Source organism: Macaca thibetana, chromosome 10 (assembly GCF_024542745.1).
Source record: "Macaca thibetana thibetana isolate TM-01 chromosome 10, ASM2454274v1, whole genome shotgun sequence".
Taxonomy (NCBI): domain Eukaryota; kingdom Metazoa; phylum Chordata; class Mammalia; order Primates; family Cercopithecidae; genus Macaca; species Macaca thibetana.
The window spans coordinates 47,716,380-47,739,980 of NC_065587.1; the positions used below are offsets into that span (position 1 = coordinate 47,716,380).

Sequence of the window (23,601 nt, forward strand, 5' to 3'; positions counted from 1 at the left end):
TAACGGCAGGGTCGTGGCTCACGCCTGTAATCTCAGTACTTTGGAAGGCCGAGATCACAAGGTCAGGAGTTCGAGACCAGCCTGGCCAACATGGTGAAACCCCATCTCTGCTAAAAATATAAAAAATTAGCCGGGCGTGGTGGCACATGCCTGTAGTCCCAGCTACTCAGGAGGTTGAGGCAGGAGAATTGTTTGAACCTGGGAGGTGGAGGTTTCAATGAACCAAGATCATGCCGCTGTACTCAGCCTGGGTGACAGAGTAAGATTCTGTCTCAAAAAAAAAGAAAAAAGAAAAAAAAGAAAATCATTAACAAACATCCAGTAACATAGCAAATAAATTATGATGCAACCCTATAATGAAATATTATGTGACCATTAAAACTAATGGTAGGAGCCAGGCGCAGTGGCTCATACCTGTAATCCCAGCACTTTGGGAGGCCGAGGCGGGCGAATCACGAGGTCAGGAGATTGAGACCATCCTGGCTAACACGGTGAAACCCCGTCTCTACTGAAAAAAAAAAATGCAAAAAATTCCCGGGTGTGGTGGCGGGCGCCTGTAGTCCCAGCCACTCAGGAGGCTGAGGCAGCAGAATGGTGTGACCCTAGGAGGCAGAGCTTGTAGTGAGCCGAGATCGCACCACTGCACTCCAGCCTGGGCGACAGAGGGAGACTCTAACTCAAAAAAAAAAAAAAAAAAAAGAAAAGAAAATTTGAGAGAACAGACATTGGATACACAAGCAGAGTTCTCTATCAGAGGTATAATATTAGGCCGGGCGCAGTGGCTCACACCTGTAATTCCAACCCTGGGAGGCTGAGGCAGGTGGATCACTTGAGGTCAGGAGTTCAAGACCAGCCTAGGCAACATGGTGAAACCCCATCTCTACTAAAAACACAAACTTATTCAGGCTGGTGGCAGGAACCTGTAATCCTAGCTATGCAGGTGGCTGAGGCAGAAGAATCTCATGAACTCAGGAGGTAGAGGTTGCAGTGAGCTGAGACTTTACCACTGCACTCCAGCCTGCGTGACAGAGTGAGACTCCATCTCAAGAAAAAAAAAAAAAGAAGTATAATATTAATATTATGAGTACATATTGGTTTGAACCATATAAAATTATCATTTTTCAGTAAAAAATAAATATATCAGCAATTCATATGGTTCATTCTGTTACATTTCTACAGAAAAAAGCCTATAAAGAAATAGATATGCAGTGCATAAAGATATAAGTATTTATCTCTGGTTGGTGAGATCTCAGATAGCTGTGTATATTTCATGTGGAAATGAAAAACATGTAAACTGTAATTACATTTTTATAAAATATATGAATATGATTTATATGTGTGTATGCACACATACACACACACACAAAGACTTTTAGGAACATTCATCAATCAAAATGTTACTTCTGGGTAGTGAATTATAAGTGGGTTTTATTTTCTTATGTTTTCCTATATATTTTTTTTCAAATTCTAACCAACAATTTCTAATACTTTTGCAATAAGAAAAACAAGTATAGGGCCAGTGCGGTGGCTCACACCTGTAATTCCAGCACTTTGGGAGGCCAAGGTAGGCAGATCACTTGAGGCCAGGAGTTTGAGAACAGCCTGGTCAACATGGTGAAACCCTGTCTCTATCAAAAATACAAAGAAATTAGCTGGGCGTGATGGCACACACCTATAATCCTAGCTACTCAGGAGGCTGAGGTGGGAGGATCACTTGAACCTGGGAAGTGGAGGTTGCGGGGAGCCAAGATCGCACCATTGCACTCCAGCCTGGGTAACAGAGCAAGACTCTGTCTCTAAATAAATAAATAAATAAATAAATAAATAAATAGGAGTGTGTTGACCTTGATGTAGCTTATGTTGAAAAATAACATTTTTAAAAAGTATAAAAAGAAAAATAAGAAATGAAAATAGGACATTTTCAGACCAGAAAAAGACTGTTGCAGTGGTCAAGAAATTAGGGGCCTGGGCTCCTTCTAGCTCACTATTCTGCCATACTTAGAGTATCGCCTCATTCTCATAGTCCAAAATGGCAGCTGGAGCTCCAGCCATCATATCCTTATCCCAAGGAAGGAAAAGAGGAAGAGATAAAGAAGAAGGGACAAACAGCATATGCCAATGGTTATTTTAGGATATTTACAGTAATAGAGAAGGTTGGCTGGACGTAGTAGCAAAAGGTTAAAATGGAGCTCACGGAAACATGCATGAAATAATTTCACAACAAAAAATGAACTGAGGATGCCTGTGTGCCAGGCTCTGTTCTAGGCCTCAGAGGATACAAGGTAAATAAAACAGGCCAGGTCCATGCCCTCCTGGAGCTTACATGGTAGGGACACAGATAATAACCAAAAATCAATAAAAGATAATAATAGCTAGGATTTATGCCGAGTTATATGAGTCAGGCACTATTCTAAGCACTTTACAGATATAGACTGGTTCCTCCTACAAAACAACTTAATGAACTAGGTGCTACTGCTATCTCCAAGCTACAGAAAACTGGGACACAGAGCAGTTGAATCTCCTACTCAAGGTTAAGCAACTAATTCTAGTTCAGCAACTCCAGGATTTGCATGGCAGTGGAATAGCCTGACTCCAGGACCTACACACTTAACCACCAAACCAGTAAGGCCCAGACTTACATCATGATAAGAATTAGCTGGGGCACTTTTGAGATATTTGCAGATTACCAGGTCTTACCCCAGAAAATTCTGATGCAGTAAGCGTGGGTCAGGACTCAAGAATTCATTCCTTAGCAAGCCCTCCAGATGCTGCTTCTCTTCAGGCAAATGTGAGATGTATTGCTCTCAACAAAAGGAATCGTGACAATAGAAGTTAAAATGGTGACCTCTGCAGGATTGGATAGTGGGAAGAGTATTATTTTTATTTATTTGTTTGTTTGTTTATTTATTTATTTATATTTTTTTGAGACAGTCTCGCTCTTGTCAGCCAGGCTGGAGTGCAGTGGCTCCATCTCGGCTCATTGCAACCTCCGCCTCCTGGGATCAAGAAATTTTCCTGCCTCAGCCTCTGGAGTAGCTGGGATTACAGGTATGCACCACCAAGCCTGGCTAATTTTTGTACTGTAGAGATGGGGTTTCGCTATATCGGTCAGGCTGGTCTTGAACTCCTGACCTCAGGTGATCTGCCTGCCTTGGCCTCCCAAAGTGCTGGGATTACAGATGTGAACCACCTTGCCCGGCTGGAATAGTATTATTGGCTGGGAAGGTGCATGAGGGAGCCGACCAGGGTTGGAAATGTCTGTCTTGGATGGGGGCTCCCCAGGTGTGCACGTATGTAAACATTCATCAAGCAATAAAAAATAAATATTGCCATAAGCTGCGGTGCCCTCCTGGGTCATGTTAGCTAGATAGGTATCATGAAGGTGATGTGGTGGAGTCACAGGGGGAGTGAATACTTTAGGTAAGACACAGGAAGGTCTCTCCGGGAAGGTGACATTTCATTTGATGCTGGATGACCTAAAATAGTCAGTCCTGCAAAGACCAGGAAGAGCAATCCAGGCAGAGGGAGGGCAGATGCAGAGTCCCTGGGTCAGGAAGGGTTGGGCTTGTTTAAACAACAGCAAGGAGCCTGGGGGAGCTGGCTTGGGCGATGCAGGGTGAGAGTGATGTGATCTGCAGTGGGACTGGCAGACCACAGCCAGTTACATCTAGCTCATTCCTGCTCCAGGGCTTTTGCTCCCACCAGTTCCTCAGGCTGGAATTGCTCCCACCTCATCCTCACATGGCTGCACCCTCCCCAGCTCCTCGTTCAGATATTACCTGCTCAGAAAGGACTACCATGACCACTTCTACAGCCACTATTACAGCCCCATTTTATGGTCTTTGGAGCCCTTTTCACTAGTAAAATATTGAGAACACATGGACACAGGGAGGGGAACATCACACACCGGGGCCTGTCGGGGAGTGGGGGGCAAGGGGAGGGAGAGCATTAGGACAAATACCTAATGCATATGGGGCTTAAAACCTGGGTGAGGGGTTGATAGTTGCAGCAAACCACCATGGCACATGTATACCTATGTAACAAACCTGCACATTCTGCATACGTATCCCAGAACTTAAGGTTTAAAAAACAGGAAGTACTATATATCTGCATCTATCTATCTATCTATCTATCTATCTATCTATCTATCTATAATTACAGTACTGATTTGATTATTTCATGTTGACTGCGTCCCTGGCCTACCTCCAGTGGCTAGTCCAGTGCCTGGCACATCACAAACACTTGAGAACAAACAGCCGCTGCAGGCAGAAACTAAGCCTTAGAGGAAGCAGCAGGGGAAATCCCATTCGTTATACAAGCCATATTTACCGAGAGCCTACTTTGTGTCAGGCACCAGCCAAGTCACTGGACTACATCAGTGAAGCAAAGAGATTTTTTTAATCCCCATTTTTACAGGGACTTACTGAAAATAAGGGGGAGGAGAACACAGATAATATACAATTAAATTCTATCTGTATGTGAAGATAGATATACATATTCACAGAGATACATATTATGTTCCATGTAGTACCTTTTAAGGACAAAGCAGGCCAGGCATGGTGGCTCACACCTGTAGTCCCAGCACTGTGGGAGGCTGATGCAGGAGGATGGCTTGAGGCCAGGAGTTCGAAACCAGTCTGGGCAACATCTCTACAAAAATAAAAATTAAAGTGAGCCAAGGTGGTGGCCCACGCCTGTTGGGAGGATTGCTTGAGCCCAGGAGTTGGAGGCTGCAATGAGCTAGGATCCGACCACAGCACTCCAGCCTGAGAGATAGAGCAAGACCCACTCTCTAAAAAAAAGAAGAAAGAAGAGAAGAGAAGAGAAGAGAAGAGAAGAGAAGAGAAAAGAAAAACAGGAAGGAGACAGGGAGTGGTTGGGTGGGGAGGAGGGAGCTGCAATATTTGAATGATAAGATTAGGCCAAGCCTGGTCTCCCTGAGTGTGAATTTGAATGCTGACCTTCAGAGGCAGGGCAGACTCTATGTGCAAATGCCTCGAGGCTGGAGAGGTCTGAGGCTTGGGAGGATAGGCAGAGACAATAGGGCTGACTCAGGAGCCCAGGGGAGAGAGTAGTAGTAAGACATGAGGGACAGAGCAGAGAGGGCAGTGTCCTCAGAGTGTGGCCGCCGACCAACACTAGGGACATCACCTGGGAACTTAGAAATGCTCGTTCTCAGGCCTCGCCCCAGACCTACAGAAGCAGAAACGCTCGGGTGGGCCCAGCAGCGTGTGTTCTAACAAGCTTTTCAGGCGACTGTGATGCACGATAAAGTTGGCAGCTCCGGGAGCAGAGGTCCCTTCGCGCTACGACCCCAGCTCATCGCGGTCCTCTCAGTCTCCCTAGCGGGGCAGGGGACCCGCCCAGAGCTTTGCTGATTTGCCTAGCACTGACGCCCAACCTGAGTTTCTCCGGAGCCCGCCGCGCCCCGCGCACCCACCCCGCAACGGCAGCCGCACGCGGGTCTCCCCGCAAACCACCCAGACGTCCCCGGAGCAGCGCTGCTGCACTGCCGCGCTGGGGCCCGAAGCCTGGGGCTGCAGGTGCAAAAGGCGCCCCGAGCCGGGGAGGCCAATCGCGTCCGCGGAGAAAGCAGAGTGCGGGCAGGGGCGCATCCCTCGCCACCCACGGTCTCCCAGCACGCCGGGACGCGCGTGGCCATCCAGCTCCCCCGGGACGTTGGGGGTCTCCGCGGGCCTGGGCCTCGGGATTCGCCCGCCGCTTCCCCGGGGAGCCGCTGCTGCAAAGCCAGGTTGGGGCTCCGGGCCCGGCCAGCGCCCTCTAGGCAGCGGAAGTGCAGCTTGCTTTACATCCGTCCTCCCCGCCTCGCAGAGTTGGGAGAAGGCAGGGTGGGGGGTGTGGAAAAATAAAAGGAAAAGTCCTTGCACCATGTAGATCAGCGTCCCCCACTTTGGCATCCCGGCCGGCCGGGGATCTCTTAGTCTGCGGCCATGAACGCGAGCAGCGAGGGCGAGAGCTTCGCGGGCTCCGTGCAAAGTAAGTGCTTTTCCGGGCGCAGTGCGCGCTCCGGGGCCCAGTGCGCGCTCCGGGGCCCGGGCCCAAGCACGTTTGCGACGCAGCCAGCAGGCCCGGGGCCCCGAAATCGGGGTGACGGCTGGGAGCCGCGTCTCGGGGACCGCGGCGGGCGCGCGGTGCAGGGGGCGCCGGAATGGGCTTGGGGTGGGGGCGCACCCGATCTGGCGCAAGAAGCGGGGCGCCCTCCAGCCTTGCGAGACCCCTTGGAAGGGAACGGTGGGGGAGGGCACGCCGTTCAGACAATCGCCACCCCCTAAGGGCATTCCCGCCCCACCAGGCGGAGTTTGGGGCGGGCAGGAGAGAGGAAGGAATCTGGGGTAAATGGGGCAACACTGATGGGAAAACTTCTGCCTCAGTGGCTCAAAATTAGAGCCTGGAGATTGGGGGAGTCTCCAGGTCTCACGAGGTCCTGCCGGCTCATTGCAAAGCCTTTTCCACATTAAGGGTGGATCTGAATGGGAAACGGGGCCGTGATCGCTTTCTTTGGGTTTAGGGTTCAGTTTTTATTTAACCGATAAGGACATCAGCGTTTTTCAAGTCCCTGGTTTCTCCTGGTGCATTGTTTCCCAAAGTGTGGTCCAGAGACTGAGTGCAACCAGCCACCTGGGAGCGAGAGCGTGTATTTTAAAACAGCTTTCTGGGCCCCACCCATTCAATCTCGGGGGTGGGGCTGGGGATCCGCTGTCCTTCGTAGCTGCCTGGGCAACTCTTGAAGCACATGAAGTTTGAGAACCTGTCTACCAGGGGTTTGCAGAAAACCTGGCACATATTAAGCTCCCAGCTTGTTAGCTGCTACTGTTAACGGTTTGGAAGACACTGGGTCCCAAACTTCGCGGGGTATTCCTTGCATGACTGTGAAAAGCACAGATTTTCCTAAACACCATCCTCTTCACCCCACCCTGTTATGACTCAGTATCTCCTAGGTGGGGCTCAGATATGTCCATGTTTAAATAGTGTACCTCAGTAATAACCCCAGCAGGTAACATGCTGGGGGACTGGCGGGAAGGGGGGACTGTGCTGGTATGAGCACCATCCCATTTAATTCTCATAACAAGCCCGTGTTTTTTCTTGGAGAAATTAAAAACAAACAAGCAAACGAAAACCATGAATTAGAAACCTCTCTTCTCCCATTTTTCAGATGAGAAAACCCAAGCTTATAGTCACTATTGTTAAGTGACAATGTCAAGATTCTAACGAAGGTCTATGTCATTACTTTTGCACTTTGCACATACCAGTGACATTATTTGTTATTAAAATTATTCCGTTCTGGATGTCAGTCCTGTTCCATCATTAAGGAATCGTCAGCAATGCAAGCTACTTCATGTCTCACTTCCTTGTTTCCTTGTTAGTTCCATGGATATCTCAGTAGCTGCCAAGAAGAAAAGGTTTGGTTCCTTCCATCCATTGATTGCAAAGTGCTTAAGTGTATCTCTGCAAGATGGCTTATCACAGTGCTCAGCCCATTCTCCTTAGCAAGTGAACCAAATTGTATTTCTGAACAGAGATTTCTTGTCTTAGTTAGACCTGGGGAAAATTGGACATAATGTAAATATCTTAGAAATTTTCAGAAAATTTTGATGCATAATTTTAACCATATATGCACAAAGGTAGTCTTGTATCATTTAACTTGGGAAAAATTGGAAATTATGAAAATACCTTATTGTTGCTGAGAAGATTATGATGCATGGACACCATGGAATAATGTATTGCCATTAAATAATGATATATATGAAGAGATTTTAATGATATAGCACAATGTTTATGCAATATTTAGGAAAAAGGGGCCAGGTGGAGTGGCACTTTGGGAGGCCAAGGCAGGTGGATCACATGAGGTTGGGAGTTCGAGACCAGCCTGACCAACATGAAGAAACCCCGTCTCTACTAAAAATACAAAATTAGCCGGGTGTGGTGGCACATGCCTGTAATCCCAGATACTCTGGAGTCTGAGGTAGGAGAACCGCTTGAACTCAGGAGGCAGAGGTTGCAGTGAGCCAAGATGGCGCCCTTGCACTCCAGCCTGGGCAACAAGAGCAAAACTCCATCTCAAAAAAAGATTTAAAAAATTAGGAAAAGGATTAGTTTTACACTATTATCTGAATATTTATAATACTATGATCTTATGCAACTTTTTTTTATTTTTTTTTGAGACGGAGTCTCGCTGTGTCACCAGGCTGGAGTGCAGTGGCATGATCTTGGCTCACTGCAACCTCCACCTCCTGGGTTCAAGCGATTCTCCTGCCTCAGCCTCCTGAGTAGCTGGGATTACTGGCACATGCCACCACACCCAGCTAATTTTTGTATTTTTAGTAGAGACAGGGTTTCACCATGTTGGCCAGGATGGTCTTGATCTCTTGACCTTGTGATCCACCCACCTCGGCTTCCCAAAGTGCTGGGATTACAGGCGTGAGCCATCTTATGCAACTTTTAAGGGTAAAGAAAATGAATGGAAAAAAAAAATTTTATGATATTCATGGCAGGCAGAGATGGAAATATTGAGTGATTTTCCCCTTCTTTTTAAGCTTCTTCTAAATTTTCTTACAAACATGAGTTAGTTATTTATTTATTTATTTTATGTGAGATGGAGTCTTGCTCTGTCGCCCAGGCTTGGAGTGCAGTGGCACAATCTCAGCTCACTGCAACCTCCGCCTCCCAGGTTCAAGCAATTCTCCTGCCTCAGCCTCCCTAGTAGCTGGGATTACAGGTGTGTGCCACCACACCCGGCTAATATATTTTTTTTTTTTTTTGTATATTTTTAGTAGAGATGGGGTTTCACCATGTTAGCCAGGATGGTCTTGATCTCCTGACCTCATGATCCACCCGCTATGTCTTTATTGAACAAATATTTATATAGTACCTTCTAGTACAGTGCCAGTTACTATGCTTTGCAGGTATTAATATAGTATTAACTATTGATATGATTAGTATCAAGAAATAATGTCGGCCGGGCACGGTGGCTCATGCCTGTAATCCCAGCACTTTGGGAGGCCGAGGCAGGCAGATCACGAGGTCAGGAGATTGAGACCATCCTGGCTAACACGGTGAACCCCGTCTCTACTAAAAATACAAAAAATTAGCTGGGCATGGTGGCGGGCACCTGTAGCCCCAGCTACTCAGGAGGCTAAGGCAGGAGAATGGCGTGAACCCAGGAGGCAGAGCTTGCAGTGAGCCGAGATCGCGCCACTGCACTCCAGCCTGGGCAACAGAGAGAGACTCCGTCTCAAAACAAAACAAAACAAAACAAATAATGTCCCTGCCAGTTAGGAATGAATTTTGGCTACAAGTAACAGAAACCCAAATTATACTGGTCTAATGAAATCTGGAACTGATTGATTGCAGTGTTGAATCAGGGGAATCAGTGAAATAAAGGGCAGAGCCCATAGGGGTCTCGGCATTTTCCTCATAGTTACAAGATGGCTACAGAAGCCCCAGCATCACATTTGCATCCAAAGCCAGAAGAAAAGGGGCACAGTGCTAGCCACATCTCCTCCCTTTTTATCACGAACGCCAAACTCTTCCCAGAAACTCCTCCAGCTCTGTGCTGGAGAAGTTCACAAGTATGTAGGGGACCAAGATTATTCAGACTAGTGGTTCTCACAGTATGTGTGTTGGGTGAGTATGTTTGAAATGTGCGGGAGGATCAGTTTTCATAATTATCTTTTAGTTAGGATAGGAGGTGGCTGCTGGTTCTGCAAAGTGCAGGACATCCCTGCATATCAAATAACTTTCTTGCAAACAACGCGACTAGTGTCCCATGGGTAACAATGCAGCATGAACCATCACGTGGTTGGTTGCTATACATTATTTCTAATTTTCCCCAACTTAAATAATACAAGAATACCTTTGTGCCTATATGGTTGGATAAAATTATGCATCACAATTTTCTGAAAATTGTTTTTTTTTGAAACAGAGTTTCACTCTTGTCCCCCAGGCGGGGGTGCAATGGTGGGATCTCAGCTTGCTGCAACCTCCGCCTGCTGGGTTCAAGTGATTCTCCTGCCACAGCCTCCTGAGTAGCTGGGATTATAGGCACGCACCACCATGCCCAGCTAATTTTTGTATTTTTAGTAGAGACGGGATTTCACCATGTTGGCCAGGCTGGTCTTGAACTCCTGACCTCAGGTGATCCGCCTGCCTCAGCCTCCCAAAGTGCCAGGATTGCAGGTGTGAGCCACCGCGCCCAGCCAATTTTCTGAAGATTTCTAAGGTATTTACATTATGTCCAATTTTCCCCAGGTTTAACTAAGGCAAGAAATCTCTGTGTGGAAATATGATACCTTGCTGCTAGGAAACAATTAGGAGAAGTGGAAGGTGGAGTGGATACTGGGCCACAATTGCAAGAAGTGGAAGGTGGAGTGGATACTGGACCATCACTCAGCCATGTCTGCCACCATGCCTTTTCTTCCTACTGTGAATCTGGTTTGCATTAGAATTCCAAGCTGTTTGGAATTAATCTGTTACTTTCCCTTTGTCCCATGGAGTTCCAGGTGGCACAACGGTGCTGGTGGAGCTGACTCCCGACATCCATATCTGCGGCATCTGCAAGCAGCAGTTTAACAACCTGGATGCCTTTGTAGCTCACAAGCAAAGTGGCTGCCAGCTGACGGGCACGTCCGCGGCAGCCCCCAGCACAGTCCAGTTTGTATCGGAGGAAACAGTGCCTGCCACCCAGACTCAGACCACCACCAGAACCATCACATCGGAGACCCAGACAATCACAGGTACCGCTGCAGAATGGGGGAGTCGGCCAGAGTTGGCCTGGCTATGTCTCAAACACCTCCATGGAACTTGTTAAAAATATAGATTCCCAGAGCCCACCCCCTAGGGTTGCTGATTCATTATTTTTAACAAGCTCCACCAGGAAGCCAGCTGCCCAGCCAGGTTTGGGAGCTACTAGGTTAAAACGTTAAATGTTAGCAGTTTTAAATGTTGTCACATGTTATAAAAAACAGACCAAAAAAAAAAAAAAAGATTTCTGAAACAAAAATCTGTATACTAAGGAAAAAAAAAGACTAGCAGAAAATACATTGCAATAAAAAAAAGTGGTTGTTTTGGGTGGTAGAAGTATGGCTACAATCCTTGGGTTTGCATTTACTTGTGTAAAGGGCCAAAAAGCCTGTTGTTGTTTTAAAAAAAATCTCTAAACAGGCATTGGTATCTCCTCCCCCTCGTGCTGCTGATGAGGAAAACATCCCCGTTCTCTGTTGTGTACACTCCCTCCACCAAAAATAAATTACAGATGGGTCCAAAATGTAAATGTGCATAAGAAAACCATAAAAGTCCTAGAGGAGATATACCCACAAACACATATACACACAGTTATACCTGTGTAATTTGTCTTAAGGGGCAGGAAGATAACTTTAAAATTATGAAGTAGCCCATTTATGGGATAGTCCTGGATCTTGTGGGGAAACAGAGAATGCATTCCTTAGCTAAAGGCATTTGATTCTAAAAAACGTACTAATATGCCTACCAAAGAAAGCGGGTTATGGACCACCCCCTCAAAGAAAAAGAATCACATATGTGATTGCAAATGAAGTTACAAGTTTTCTAAAGTAAAATGCAAAATCTAAAGACAATCAACTTGGGGAAAATTTTGTGGCATATATAATTAAGGCCCAATATCCCTCTTATACAAAGAACTGCTAAAACCAGTAAAATATAAAAAGTGCAAAGTGGAGGCCAGGTGCAGTGGCTCACGCCTGTAATCCCAACACTTTGGGAGGCTGAGGCGGGCGGATCACCTGAGGTCAGTAGTTCTAGACCAGCCTGGCCAGCATGCTGAAACCCTGTCTCTACTAAAAATACAAAAATTAGCTGGGCGTGGTAGCAGTCACCTGTAATCCCAGCTACTTGGGAGGCTGAGGCAGGAGAATCGCTTGAACCCGGGAGGCGGAGGTTGCAGTGAGCCGAGATCGTGCCTTTGCACTCCAGCCTGGGGGACAAGAGCGAGACTTCGTCTCAAAAAAAAAAAAAAAAGTGCAAAGTGAAAAGGTCAGTGGATGATATACAGGGGACAACTGGCCATAAAGGGAGGTTTGGTCACCTTAGTAATTACAAAAATGCAAATCTAAACAAGGCTTGGGGAAGGACACTGATTTCATTTTCTGGGGATGTAAATTCTTATAACCTGGACAATGTTGTGATAGCTTTCAAATCTTAAATTTAAAATTTCTTAGTTTTAAAATGTACATAAAGACATTTATCCAATAAGCCTGCAGCTAGGTATTCATCCTATAAAACTTCATGAACAGGCTAGGCACGGTGGCTCACGCCTGTAATCTCAGCACTTTGGGATGCAAAGGCAGGTGGATCACCTGAGGTCAGGAGTTTGTGACCAGTCTGGCCAATATGGCAAAACACCTTCTCTACAAAAAATATGAAAACTAGCCCAGCATGGTGCCACATGCCCGTAATCCCAGCTACTCGGGAGGCTAAGGCAGGAGAATTGCTTGAACCTGGGAGGTGGAGGTTGCAGTGAGCTGAGATCATGCCACTGCACTCCAACCTGGGCAACAGAGTGAGAGTCTGTCTCAAAAAAACAAAAACAAAAAACTTCATAAACAAATGTACAAGGATATTCATTTACAGCATGTACTATAGAGAAAGTGGAACCTTTGTATGTATACGTCAAGAGAGAGTTAGAGATGGCCAGGTGCGGTGGCTCACACCTGTAATCCCAGCCCTTTATGAGGGCAAGGCTGGAGGATCGCTTGAGGCCAGGCGTTCAAGACCAGTCTGGTCCACATAGCAAGACCCCACCTCTACATTAAATTTTAAAAATTAGTCAGGCACGATAGCAGGTACTTGTAGTCCTAGCTGCTCAGGAGGTTAAGGCAGGAGGATCGCTTGAGCCCAGGAGTTTGAGGCTGCAGTGAGTTATGATCGTACTACTGCACTCCAGCCTGGGTGACAAGTGAAACCCTGTTTCTTAAATAAAATAAAAATAAAAAGAGGGATTTAAAGAAATAAATAAATATCAAAGATTCCAACCACGGAATATGACTTAGCATTGGAAAGGAGGAGATTTAGATCTGTGTGTAGTCACAGAAAGATTCTCAAGGCATATATATATAAAAAAAAGGAAGCCTACATATTATATGGTCTTATGTTTCAGGAAAGTTTCTAGAACAGGGATGGGGCAGGTGATGTAAATGAGAGAAGTTGTCTTTGGGGGAGGTGTCAGAGAGTGGTGGGGACTGTGGTGAAGTGGAGAAATCACACATGCCTCATCCAAAAGTGCAGCTGTTCTTTGGATCCAGCCAGTTAGATATTTCAGTTTTTCAGAGAAGCTGAAAATGTGAAATTTTCCAAATATAAAACTTTGTTGCCAAACAATACATCTCTGAGCCTGACTGAGTCCATAAGTTTCTTCTAGCTTGTTCTCAGAGAATGTTTACCCAATAGTCTGGAACTGAAGAGTTAGGAGCACCAGAAGTCAGGGCCAGGCGCAGTGGCTCACGCCTGTGGTCCCAGCACTTTGGGAGACCAAGGCGGATCACTTGAGGTCAGGATTTCAAGACCAGCCTGGCCAACATGGTGAAACCTCATCTCTAGTAAAAATACAAAAATTGGCCAGGCATGGTGGCACACGCCTATAGTCCCTGTACTTTGGAGACCGAGGCACGAGAATCTCTTAAACCCAGGAGGCGGAGGCTGCAGTGATAGTGCCACTGCACTCCCCACTGGGCAACAGAGTGAGTGAGAGTCCATTTCAAAAAAAAAAAAAAAGTCAGGAAACCAACTTTCCCCTTATGAGGTATCTACTGGGGTGAGGTTTGAATTTTTTTGGCAATAAGCAAAGTTTTGTGGTTGTTTTTTTTTTTTTAATGCATCCAAAATAATGTTTCTGCTGAGTTTTTTAAACATTAGACATTTTGAAATACAATAAAACTGATCCCCTTACAAACCTTAACAAAAGAACACTGAGATCTTCCCACTGTCTCCTTCATTCCCATCTTAAAGGAAGTCACCAAGAAAAGGTGAATACCAGAAAACCCTTAAAGGTGGGCCTGGTAGGACCTAATTATTTTGCACCAGGATCAAGCAAAGCTGCCTTTGGGGAAGGGACATGGCCAAGGTCCCATCAGAACTTCGGGACAGTCCTGGGACATGTGTTTTGCCCCTTATCCTAGTGGCCTTCTTCATGAGAACAGTGTTTGCTTTCTTGTCCTCAAAAACCAAAATCCCGGTACCTCTCACATTGGGTGGGAGCCATATAAAAATGGATGCCCTGCCGTGTGGGAAGCTTCCAGGCCCACACTTTTTCCTTGGGGCCGTTGCTTCTTTCTGGGCTCTGAGCCTTCACTGATGCTTTTTCCTTTGCCTAAAATACCTTTCCCATGTTGGCCTGGCTGATGCCAACTCCACCTCAAGACCTTAAGTTTCATGACAATCTTTACAAAAAAGGGTCTGCCTTCCTCTTGGGGACACTCCCCTCCCCTCTATATTGCAGCAGCCATGATGAACTCCTTTCTGTTTCTGGAATGAGCCACATTTCCTCCAGGCTCAGACCTTGCCTGTGTTGTTCCTTCTGCCTGGAACTGCCTTAATTCTTACATCAGAGCTGGGCTTAAGGGCATTTTCTCAAATACCCCTTCCCTGCACCACTCACTCTTTTCCCAGATCAGGTCATGTCCCATATTTAAATGATTAATAGAGGAATGACTTTAAAGTCTATCTGCATCCCTGACCTGTAAGCCCTGCTCCTGTTCACCACTGGATCCCAACACCAAGGCACTTATTATTTGTTGGGTGTGAACAACTGCTCGAATCTCATATACATCAGTGAAGCTGACCTCACAACAAAATAACGGCTCCCTTCTTTGTCCTCCTAGTTTTTTTGTTTGTTTGTTTTGTTTTTTGAGACAGAGTCTTGCTCTGTTGCTCAGGCTGGAGTGCAGTAGTACAATCATGGCTCACTGCAGCCTTGATCTCCTGTGCTCAAGCAGTCCTCCCACCTCAGCCTCCCAAGAAGCTGGGGCTACAGGCATGCACCACCACATCCAGCCAATTTTTAAATTATTGATAGGGTCTTGCTACGTTGCACAGGCCGGTCTTGAACTCCTGGGCTAAAACGATCCTCCCATCTTGGGCTCCCAAAGTGCTAGGATTACAGGCATGAGCCACTGCACCCAGCACTTCTATTTCTTTGTTCGAAGAAGTTTGCCCTCCTCTTAGCATTTCCACAGCCCTGCGATCATTGGATCTTGCCATGCCTGAGTTTTGTTGACTGCCCTGAATGCTCAGGCCAGTCCCGGAGTCCTGTTTGTGCCTGGCACACAGAGCCCTCCCCTGCACAGTGCTGAAGGGAGCCACAAGCTCAGAGACAGACTGTTGGACTTGCATCCCAATCCACCACCTAACAGCCGTAGGCTGTGGGCAAATCATTTACTCTCCCTTTCACTTACCAGTCCCCATCTGTAAAAAGAGGTTATAATACCTAATCATGATTGGGTTATTGTGAGAATTCTGCGATAATCCACATAAAGGACCTGATATAGAGAAATTGGGTTCATGAGCGATCGCTTTTATTAATTTTAGAGACTAATAAACAGGTGGCAAAAGGATGGTGAGATCTGCAGCGTACGTTGTCTCTGCCTGACTCAGCTGCTCCTCCTGATGGTTCCTGCCTCTGTGCCAACTAAACAAGCAGAATTCTGCTTTCTTTTCTTTTTTACACTTATTAGATTGGTTTTCTGGGTGCAGTTCCCCCTATTGTGCTTCAAGTTTCCGTTGACTGGCAGTTCCCAGACCTGCCTATGGACCAAGATCCCCTGGGAGCTTGTTAAGGATACCGGTGCCTGGGCTCCACCTCCTGAATCTGAATGTCTGGAGCTGAGGCTCAGGTATCTGTATTTTTAACAAGCTCCTGGGGGATTCTGGGTCTCAGCCAGGTTAGACAGTTATTCACTGCTCAAAACCACAGTCCAACCCCCCAAATAGTGGATTTCTGCAGATATCCTCATCTGGACATTTTCCAGACTCGTTTGTCCTTGATTAAGCCAAACTGTTTCTCGCTCTTCTCCTATGTCTCCTCTGCCTGATAATACTTGGGTTTAAAGTAAAATTTATTATCTGCCTGCTAGCTTTGAAAGCTGCCCGTTGTCTGGCATATGATTTAAGGATTTTCATATGGGAGCCTTAAAATTAGATGTGGATGCTGGTGGCAATACATCCCATGTGCATTTTGCATTTTCTAATTTTTTTTTTTTTTTTTTGAGACAGAGTCTTGCTCTGTCGCCCAGGCTGGAGTGCAGTGGCGCGATCTCGGCTCACTGCAAGCTCCGCCTCCCGGGTTCACTCCATTCTCCTGCCTCAGCCTCCCGAGTAGCTGAGACTACATGCACCCGCCACTGCGCCCGGCTAATTTTTTGTATTTTTAGTAGAGACGGGGTTTCACCGTGGTCTCGATCTCCTGACCTTGTGATCCGCCCGCCTCGGCCTCCCAAAGTGCTGGGATTACAGGCGTGAGCCACTGCGCCCGGCCGCATTTTGCATTTTCTAAGTCCACAGCTTCAAATCATGGGGCTTTGGAGTCAGGTCCCTGAGTTTGAATCCTGGCTGCATAAGGCCTTAGGAACCCCATGACCATGGCAAATTACATTACATTCATTTCAAAGTGAGGCTAAAAGTAAACAGAGAGGGCTGGGCGCGGTGGCTCACGCCTATAATCCCAACACTTTGGGAGTCCGAGGTGGATGGATCACAAGGTCAGGAGTTCGAGACCAGCCTGGCCAATGTGGTGAAACCCCATCTCTACTAAAACTACAAAAATTAGTCAGGCATGGTGGTAGGTGCCTGTAATCCTAGCTACTCGGGAGGCTGAGGCAGGAGAATCGCTTGAACCCGGGAGGTAGAGGTTGCAGTGAGCAAAGATTGCGCCATTGCACTCCAGCCTGGGCAACAGAGCAAGAATCCATCTCAAATATAAATAAATAAATAAATAAATAAATAATAAAAAACAAAAATAAAAAAATAAGCAGAGAGGGCACAGGGTTTGGTAATGAAGAGTCTGGGGTCCTGAGACAGACTGCTTGGGTTCACATCCTGGCTGTACCACTTGCTAACCATGTGACCTTGGGCAGATTACTTACACCGTGTTTCCATTTCCACAATAGTAAAATGAAAGTGATGCTAGAACTCATCTCCGAGGGTTCGAGCCAGGCTTCAGTGGGCCTCAGTGGGCTTCAGTGGGTCCTACATGGAAGCCATTTTGAGCTGTCACTGTTAGCTCTCATTACCAAATCAGGAGGCTGTGAAAGTAAACAAAACAGCACATGGATAATGTTAGCACAGAGCTCATGGCAAGCCCTCAGTCAATATTAATTGAATTGATCACTTGGCCAAGAATGATTTTTTTTTTTTTTTTTTTTGGCCATTTCTGGCTAATTCCTACTCTTTAAGTCCCAGGTTAAAAGTCACCTCTACCTAGAAGCCAGCTCTGATTTCCCCTTTTCCCTACTCCCACAATTAGGTTTCTGTTTTCTCAGCTAGCATGTATCACAATTGTTAACTAATTAGTCTTTAATTAGAGAAGTGAATTCCGACGTGATTCCAAGGGCAGTCAGTGGTGGCGTTTGCAGCAGCAGATACTACCATAGAGAGGGAGAGGGCCTGTGGCCAACTAGCAGAGAAAGAGGACAGCAGCCCCTGACAGCTAGCAGCCGTGATCAGCTGGGTCTTGGTATTGCTAGGAACTGGGCTGGCCCACAGGTAGGCCATGCTGTTCTACTGTTGAACATACACAGTTGTTCACAGTTTCACAAAACACCAACATCAGACCAGGCCACTCTGATCTTGGTGGGCAAGACGAAAATAAAACCACATCTGTCATCATGTGTGAGCCCAGACAAAATGGGAACGCTGTCCAAGCCACAAAATACCAAATGTCCTCCTCTCCTCTGTCAATCTGAGTGACAGTTACTTCTTTGCCTATTAAAATTTGAGTCTTGCTCTATCTAGCCTTCTTTCCCTCTTGATAATATTTATTAAAATAACAAATCATAGAATGAGCCCCACTTACTGGTGCCTCTGATGCAGGTTTTCTTGAACCTCCTCCAAAAGCATCTAACATGAGCCCAAACCTAAAATAAAATAAGTTCTTTCTAACACCTTCTAAGGTTTCCCTTATTGCAATGAGTAATAAACTTATTCAGCGACAGGGGTGTCTCTGTTGGTCTTTGGCCAGAGGACAATGACACATTTTGATTTTGATAATTGATTTTGAAAGCCTTAAAAAAGAATCTGAAAGTTCAGTTTGGCCTGTGAGCCCCAAATTAGTGGCTCAATTTCTAGGTTACTAGACTGTAAATCTCCCTGCATGCAGAGACCTAATCAGTCTTATTTTCCCACAACCCAACACCAGGTCTGGCACATCATAGGCACTCAATAAAACAGCTATTGAATGAGGGCGGAAAAGAGCGGCTGTGAGGATTAAATGTGTTCATGTGTCTGAAGCACATGGTGCATATGGCATGTGTCCCATCAATGAGGACTTGGTGACGGTGGCTTTTATTAATGTAGCGACTAATAAACAGGTGGTGAAAGGATGGTGAGATCTGCAGTTTTCATGCTCCTGATGAAGACATACCAGGGACTGAACAGTTTACAAAAGAAAGAGGCTTATTGGACTCACAGTTCCACATGGCTGGGGAGGTCTCACAGTCATGGCGGAAGGTGAAAGACACGTCTTGAAGAGCAGCAGACAAGAGATAAGAGCTTGTGCACCGACACCCCCCTTTTTAAAACCATCAGCTCTCATAAGACTCATTCACTATCACAAGAACAGAGCAGGAAGACCCGCCCCCAAACTTCAGTCACTTCCCACTGGGTTCCTCCCATGACACAGGGAATTGTAGGAGTTAAATTCAAGATGAGATTTGGGTGGGACACAGCCAAACTGTATCAGTGGCTTTAGGGCTGTTGTGTGGCAAATGATGGAACTCAGATAATAGAGATGCTTGCCATTGGAGAATTCCAAGCCCCTCGGGGAGGGGAAGAGGATTTAGTTGTAAGACATTGAAGTCCGGCAGTTTGTGACAAGTGCCGTCTTAAAGGTGTGAAGAATTCACAGAGTCTGTTGGTTCCAACTGGGAAAGTCAGGGAAGAGAATTGTGAATGAAAGCAAATGTATAACCGGCATTGAAAGACCCATTGGCTGTTGGGAGAAAGATGGTGGGAAAGGGGGCATTTCCTAATGGTGGTTTGGAGGGGGTGGGGGAAGATTGGGGCAAGGTTGGAAAACAGTGGTTAGAGATGGCACAGGGGAACGTGGTGGGGGTTGTGCTTCAGCTTTGGCCTTTATTCTGAAGGAGCTGGGGATCCATAAAGTTCGTGAGCACATGAGTGATTTAGTAAGACAAACTATGTAGTGATTGCCAGGCTCTGGAAACAATAATAGCAAATTCTTATCCAGTGCTTATTCTATGCCATGCACTTTTCTAAGTACTCTGTATGAAGTAGTTTTTCATAACCAAAAGTTAGGTAGTAATAATTATTATCCCCATTTTACCAATGATGAAACCGAGGCACAGAGGGGTTAAATAACTTGGCCAGATGACAGAAACAGAAAGTGGCAGAACTGGGTCTCAAACCTAGGCTGTCTGGCTGCAGAACCTGTGCTCTTAATCAGTACTGCCACTTAGTAAATTCCTCATTGCAACGTTTCTCAAACTTGCTTGTGCATAAGAATCATCTGAGCTTTGGTGAAAAATGCAGATATCCAGACCCTTCCTGGGGATAATATATTAGGGGGTCTGAGCAGGGTCCTGGGAATCTCAACCAGCCAGGGAGTGGTTGGGTCAAGTCAGATGCTTTCAGTTGCTTTTTTTTTGAGACGGAGGCTCGCTCTGTCGCCCAGGCTGGAGTGCAGTGGTGCGATCTTGGCTCACTGCAACCTCTGCCTCCCAGGTTCAAGCGATTCTCCTGCCCCTGCTTCCTGAGTAGCTGGGATTACAGGCGCCCGCTGCCACGCCCACTAATTTTTGTATTTTTTAGTAGAGATGGGGTTTCACCATGTTGGTCAGGCTGGCCTCAAACTCCTGACCTCGTTATCTGCCTGCCTAGGCCTCCCAAAGTGTTGGGATTACAGGCATGAGCCATCATGCCCGGCCTCTGTTGCTCTTAACAACAGCAAACTAAAAGTGCACAGAACAGTTAAGACACGTATTATCTCTCATAGCCGAACAGGCAAGGTCAGTTCGGCAGCTCAAAGGTGCGGAGTTCTTTGCATCTTCCCCCTGTTCTCTGTGGTGGGCTTTTATCCTTTGCCCTCCCACCCTCCCCGTGGCCGGATAGTGGCGGCTAATGCCTTGGGCATCAGATCTGTCAGGCACACCCACAAATAGGGAAAGGAGCAACTTATCTGTATCAGGGAAGAAATGCTCCTTGATAAACTCCCAAAATCCAGATCCTGCTGGTCAAAATTGGGACACATGGCTTTGCCCAGTTGCACTGTAGTGGAGGCAGCTAGGCTGCCAAGGGACAAAGAGAAGGGTCCTACCAGTGGAACCCAATCCCAAGCCCCTTCTGCAGGGCCACGTTCCTACCACTGCCCCGTTAAAGGGACTAGAGTGGCAGTTCTCAAATGCTGCTGTGCAAAAAATCATCTGGAAAATGTGTTTAAAATACAGCTATAAAGATATCTAAGCTTTACCCCAAATCTCTGCATCAGAATCTGTGATGCATGATCAAGTATGAGAACCACTCAACCAGAAGGGGTTGAAGGGATGGAAACCCACGGGCACTAGAGTCTAGTTCACAATAGCTGCTCAACAGATCTGAGGAATGAATGAACGGCCCACTGTGGGAGGGAGCTCTGTTCCACTTACGGTTTTTTTCCTATTTGGTGAAGTCCCAGTGTAGGGCAAGTTAATTTTCTGTTACATAGGACTGTTCATTTGCTTAGAACAGACCCCCCACTTTGACTATAATTCAAGCCAGAGGGGAGACTTTGTTTAGAAGGATATAGGCATAAGGGAGAATTACAGGCAGGCACGCAGCTGGATCTCAAAAAGAGATTGAACCAGAAGCTAGAAATATTTTAGGGTTTTCTAGACCGTACAGCTCAAAGGGCTTGTTGGAAATGCTGGGAAGGCAGAATCTCGGCCCCATCCAGAACTGCTGATCAGAATCCGCGTTTTAGAGAGACTGTGGCTGGAGAAGCACTGCTGCCCCCGTGACCATTCCCAAAGTTTATGCCTTCTTTGTTCAGAAGGAAAGTCCACACCAAACCTGAGCGTCTTAGTCCCAGTTTGGGTTTTTTTAAGAGATTAGGCGGTGCGGGGGAAGGTCTCACTCTCTCGCCCAGGTTGGACTCGAACTCTTGGGCTCAAGCTATGCTCCCACCTCAGGCTGGGTCATAGTTGGTACTTAACGGCAGCCGCCAATACGCCTGGCTGCAGGATTCAATTTCAGAGCAAGAGAGTCGATTGGCCCAATTGCTGTCAGGTGTCTTCCACTGCACCAATCAGCGATGGCAGAGCAGGGGCGTGGTCAGGGTTTCCACCAGGGCTCACCCCTGGGGAGGGGCGTTTGGGCCGGTCTAACGCCCACTGTGGACGGTAAAGGCGCTTTGGGAACAGCGTAAGTGAAAAGGGTGAATTTTCTCTCAGAAAGTGAATTCTTTTGGGAGCGGGGGTGGGAAGGGAGGGGGACGGAGTCTCGCTCTGTCACCCAGGCTGGAGCGTAGTGGTGCGATCGCGGCTCACTGCAACCTCTGCCTCCCGGGTTCAAGAGATTCTCCTGCCTCAGCTTCCCAAGTAGCTGGGATAACAGGTGTGTGCCAGCACACCCAAGTCATTTTTGTATTTTTTGTAGAGACGGGGTTTCGCCATGTTGACCAACCTGGTCTTGAGCTCCCGGGCTCAAGCGATCCTTCGTCCTCGGCCTCCCTAAGTGCTGGAATTCCAGGCATGCGCCACTGCGCCCTGCAGGATATTATCATATATTCAGGTCTCTTGATTTTTTTGTGTGTGTTGTTTTTTGCAGTGTTGTTCATGCTTAGGATTCTCATTTAGGGTTCTTGATCTCCAGGCAAGTATCCCAAATGTAAACTAAGAATTCCCTATCTGGTGGCTCACGCCTGTAATTCCAGCACTTTGGGAGCCCTAGGCTCTCAGATCCCTTGAGGTCAGGAGTTTGAGACCAGCCTGGCCAACATGGTGAATCCCTGTCTCTACTAAAATACAAAAATTAGCCGGGCGTGGTGGTGGGTGCCTGGAATCCCTGGCACGCGGGAGGCACATGCCACTGCCCTCCAGCCTGGGAGATAGAGCCAGACTCTTTCTCAAAAACAAAACAAAACAAGACAGTATCCTTAATCTGTAAAAAGCATTTACAAATCAAGAAAAAAATAAAAATTCCAATAGAAAAAAAACGAGCTAATAGAATAAACAGGAAGTTCACCAAATAAGGCATGTTATTGGAAGAATAAATGTTGAAAGGGAGTTTAATCTCACTAATTACATATAAAGGAAATGCAAATTAAACTCAAGTGATCTCATTTTGTCCTGTCAAGTCTCTCTGTGACAGCCAAGGTTAAGGGGAAAATGCAAATTATTTCAGTTTTCTGAAAGGATGTTATATAATCACCAAGTAATAAAACATTCGTACCATTTTAACCCAACTCTTCAATTTCAAGGAATGTACTCAAAGAAACGAGGGATAAATTTAAACTTCTGGACAGGTTTTACTCATAAAAGTCAATTCCTAGATATCTCCTCCATGCCCAAGAAAGGGAAATGGTTAATTAAACTATTCAGCAACCAAAATGATGAAATATTATGTGGCCATTAGAGGTTGTGTTTTCGATGAATGACAACATGATGTTTTAACATGGCAAATGTTTCATTAAAAAAAATAAAATGATTTAAGCCATGATCCTAGTTTTATACTTTAAAGATAGATTTTATACTTTTAAAATATATTTTCTTTTTTATTTGTTTTGAGACGGAGTCTCGCTCTGTTGCCCAGGCTGGAGAGCAATGATGTGATCTTGGCTCGCTGTAACCTCCGCCTCCCAGGTTCAAGCAATTCTCCTGCCTCAGCCTCCCAAGTAGCTGGGATTACAGGTACCTGCCACCACACCCAGCTAATTTTTATATCTTAACAAAACACAGACGAGGTTTTGCCATGTTGACCAGGCTGGTCTCGAACTCCTGACCTCAGGTGATCTGCCTGCCTCAGCCTCCCAAAGTGCTGGGATTACAGGCGTGACCCACCGCGCCCAGCCTTAAAATATATTTTCTATATATAAAAGAGGTTAGTCCTTTAGCTGATCATTAATTCAACAAATGTTCTTTGATCTCCTCCCCTTCACCTGGTTCTGTGGTGGGTGCACGGGGAACAGTAATGGAAAGAAACAAGGGTCTGTCCTCACTTAACTCCTCCAACCAAATAGAAGAGAGAATAGTCGTTAAATAATTTCTCAAGTAAGTATTTAATCAAACAAGGGTCTGTCCTCACTTAACTCCTGCAACCAAATAGAAGAGAGAATAGTCATTAAATAATTTCTTAAGTAAGTATTTAATCACAGTAGCGATAGGAGCTTTGTATAAAAAGTAAGGA

General features: G+C 46.2%; 1 protein-coding gene and 1 long non-coding RNA gene across 7 annotated transcripts in view; one reads left to right on the top strand and one right to left on the bottom strand.

Annotated features, from left to right (window-relative positions):
* The first annotated feature begins 5,602 nt into the window (after positions 1 to 5,602).
* The window catches only part of ZFP64 (ZFP64 zinc finger protein), a 109,969-nt gene continuing 91,970 nt past the window's right edge, over positions 5,603 to 23,601 (top strand). Inside the window, exons 1-2 of one of the 5 annotated variants that reach the window (XM_050746522.1) lie at positions 5,603 to 5,997; positions 10,515 to 10,754. In XM_050746522.1, coding sequence (XP_050602479.1) covers positions 5,952 to 5,997; positions 10,515 to 10,754 — 286 coding nt within the window. In that variant the 5' untranslated portion in view covers positions 5,603 to 5,951. Of the gene's footprint in view, positions 5,998 to 10,514; positions 10,755 to 21,388; positions 21,619 to 21,759; positions 23,106 to 23,601 lie in introns of those variants that run through there. The other 4 variants (XM_050746524.1, XM_050746523.1, XM_050746526.1 and 1 more) reach the window with 4 other exon arrangements.
* Positions 7,371 to 21,920, bottom strand: LOC126929854 (uncharacterized). 2 transcript variants are annotated; one of them, XR_007717297.1, is made up of 3 exons: positions 21,880 to 21,920; positions 17,130 to 17,288; positions 7,371 to 7,560 (listed from the first exon to the last, which is right to left on the bottom strand). It is a non-coding gene; the product is annotated as an uncharacterized LOC126929854 (long non-coding RNA). The 2 variants fall into 2 exon arrangements; XR_007717296.1 differs by lacking the exon at positions 21,880 to 21,920 and adding an exon at positions 20,865 to 21,389.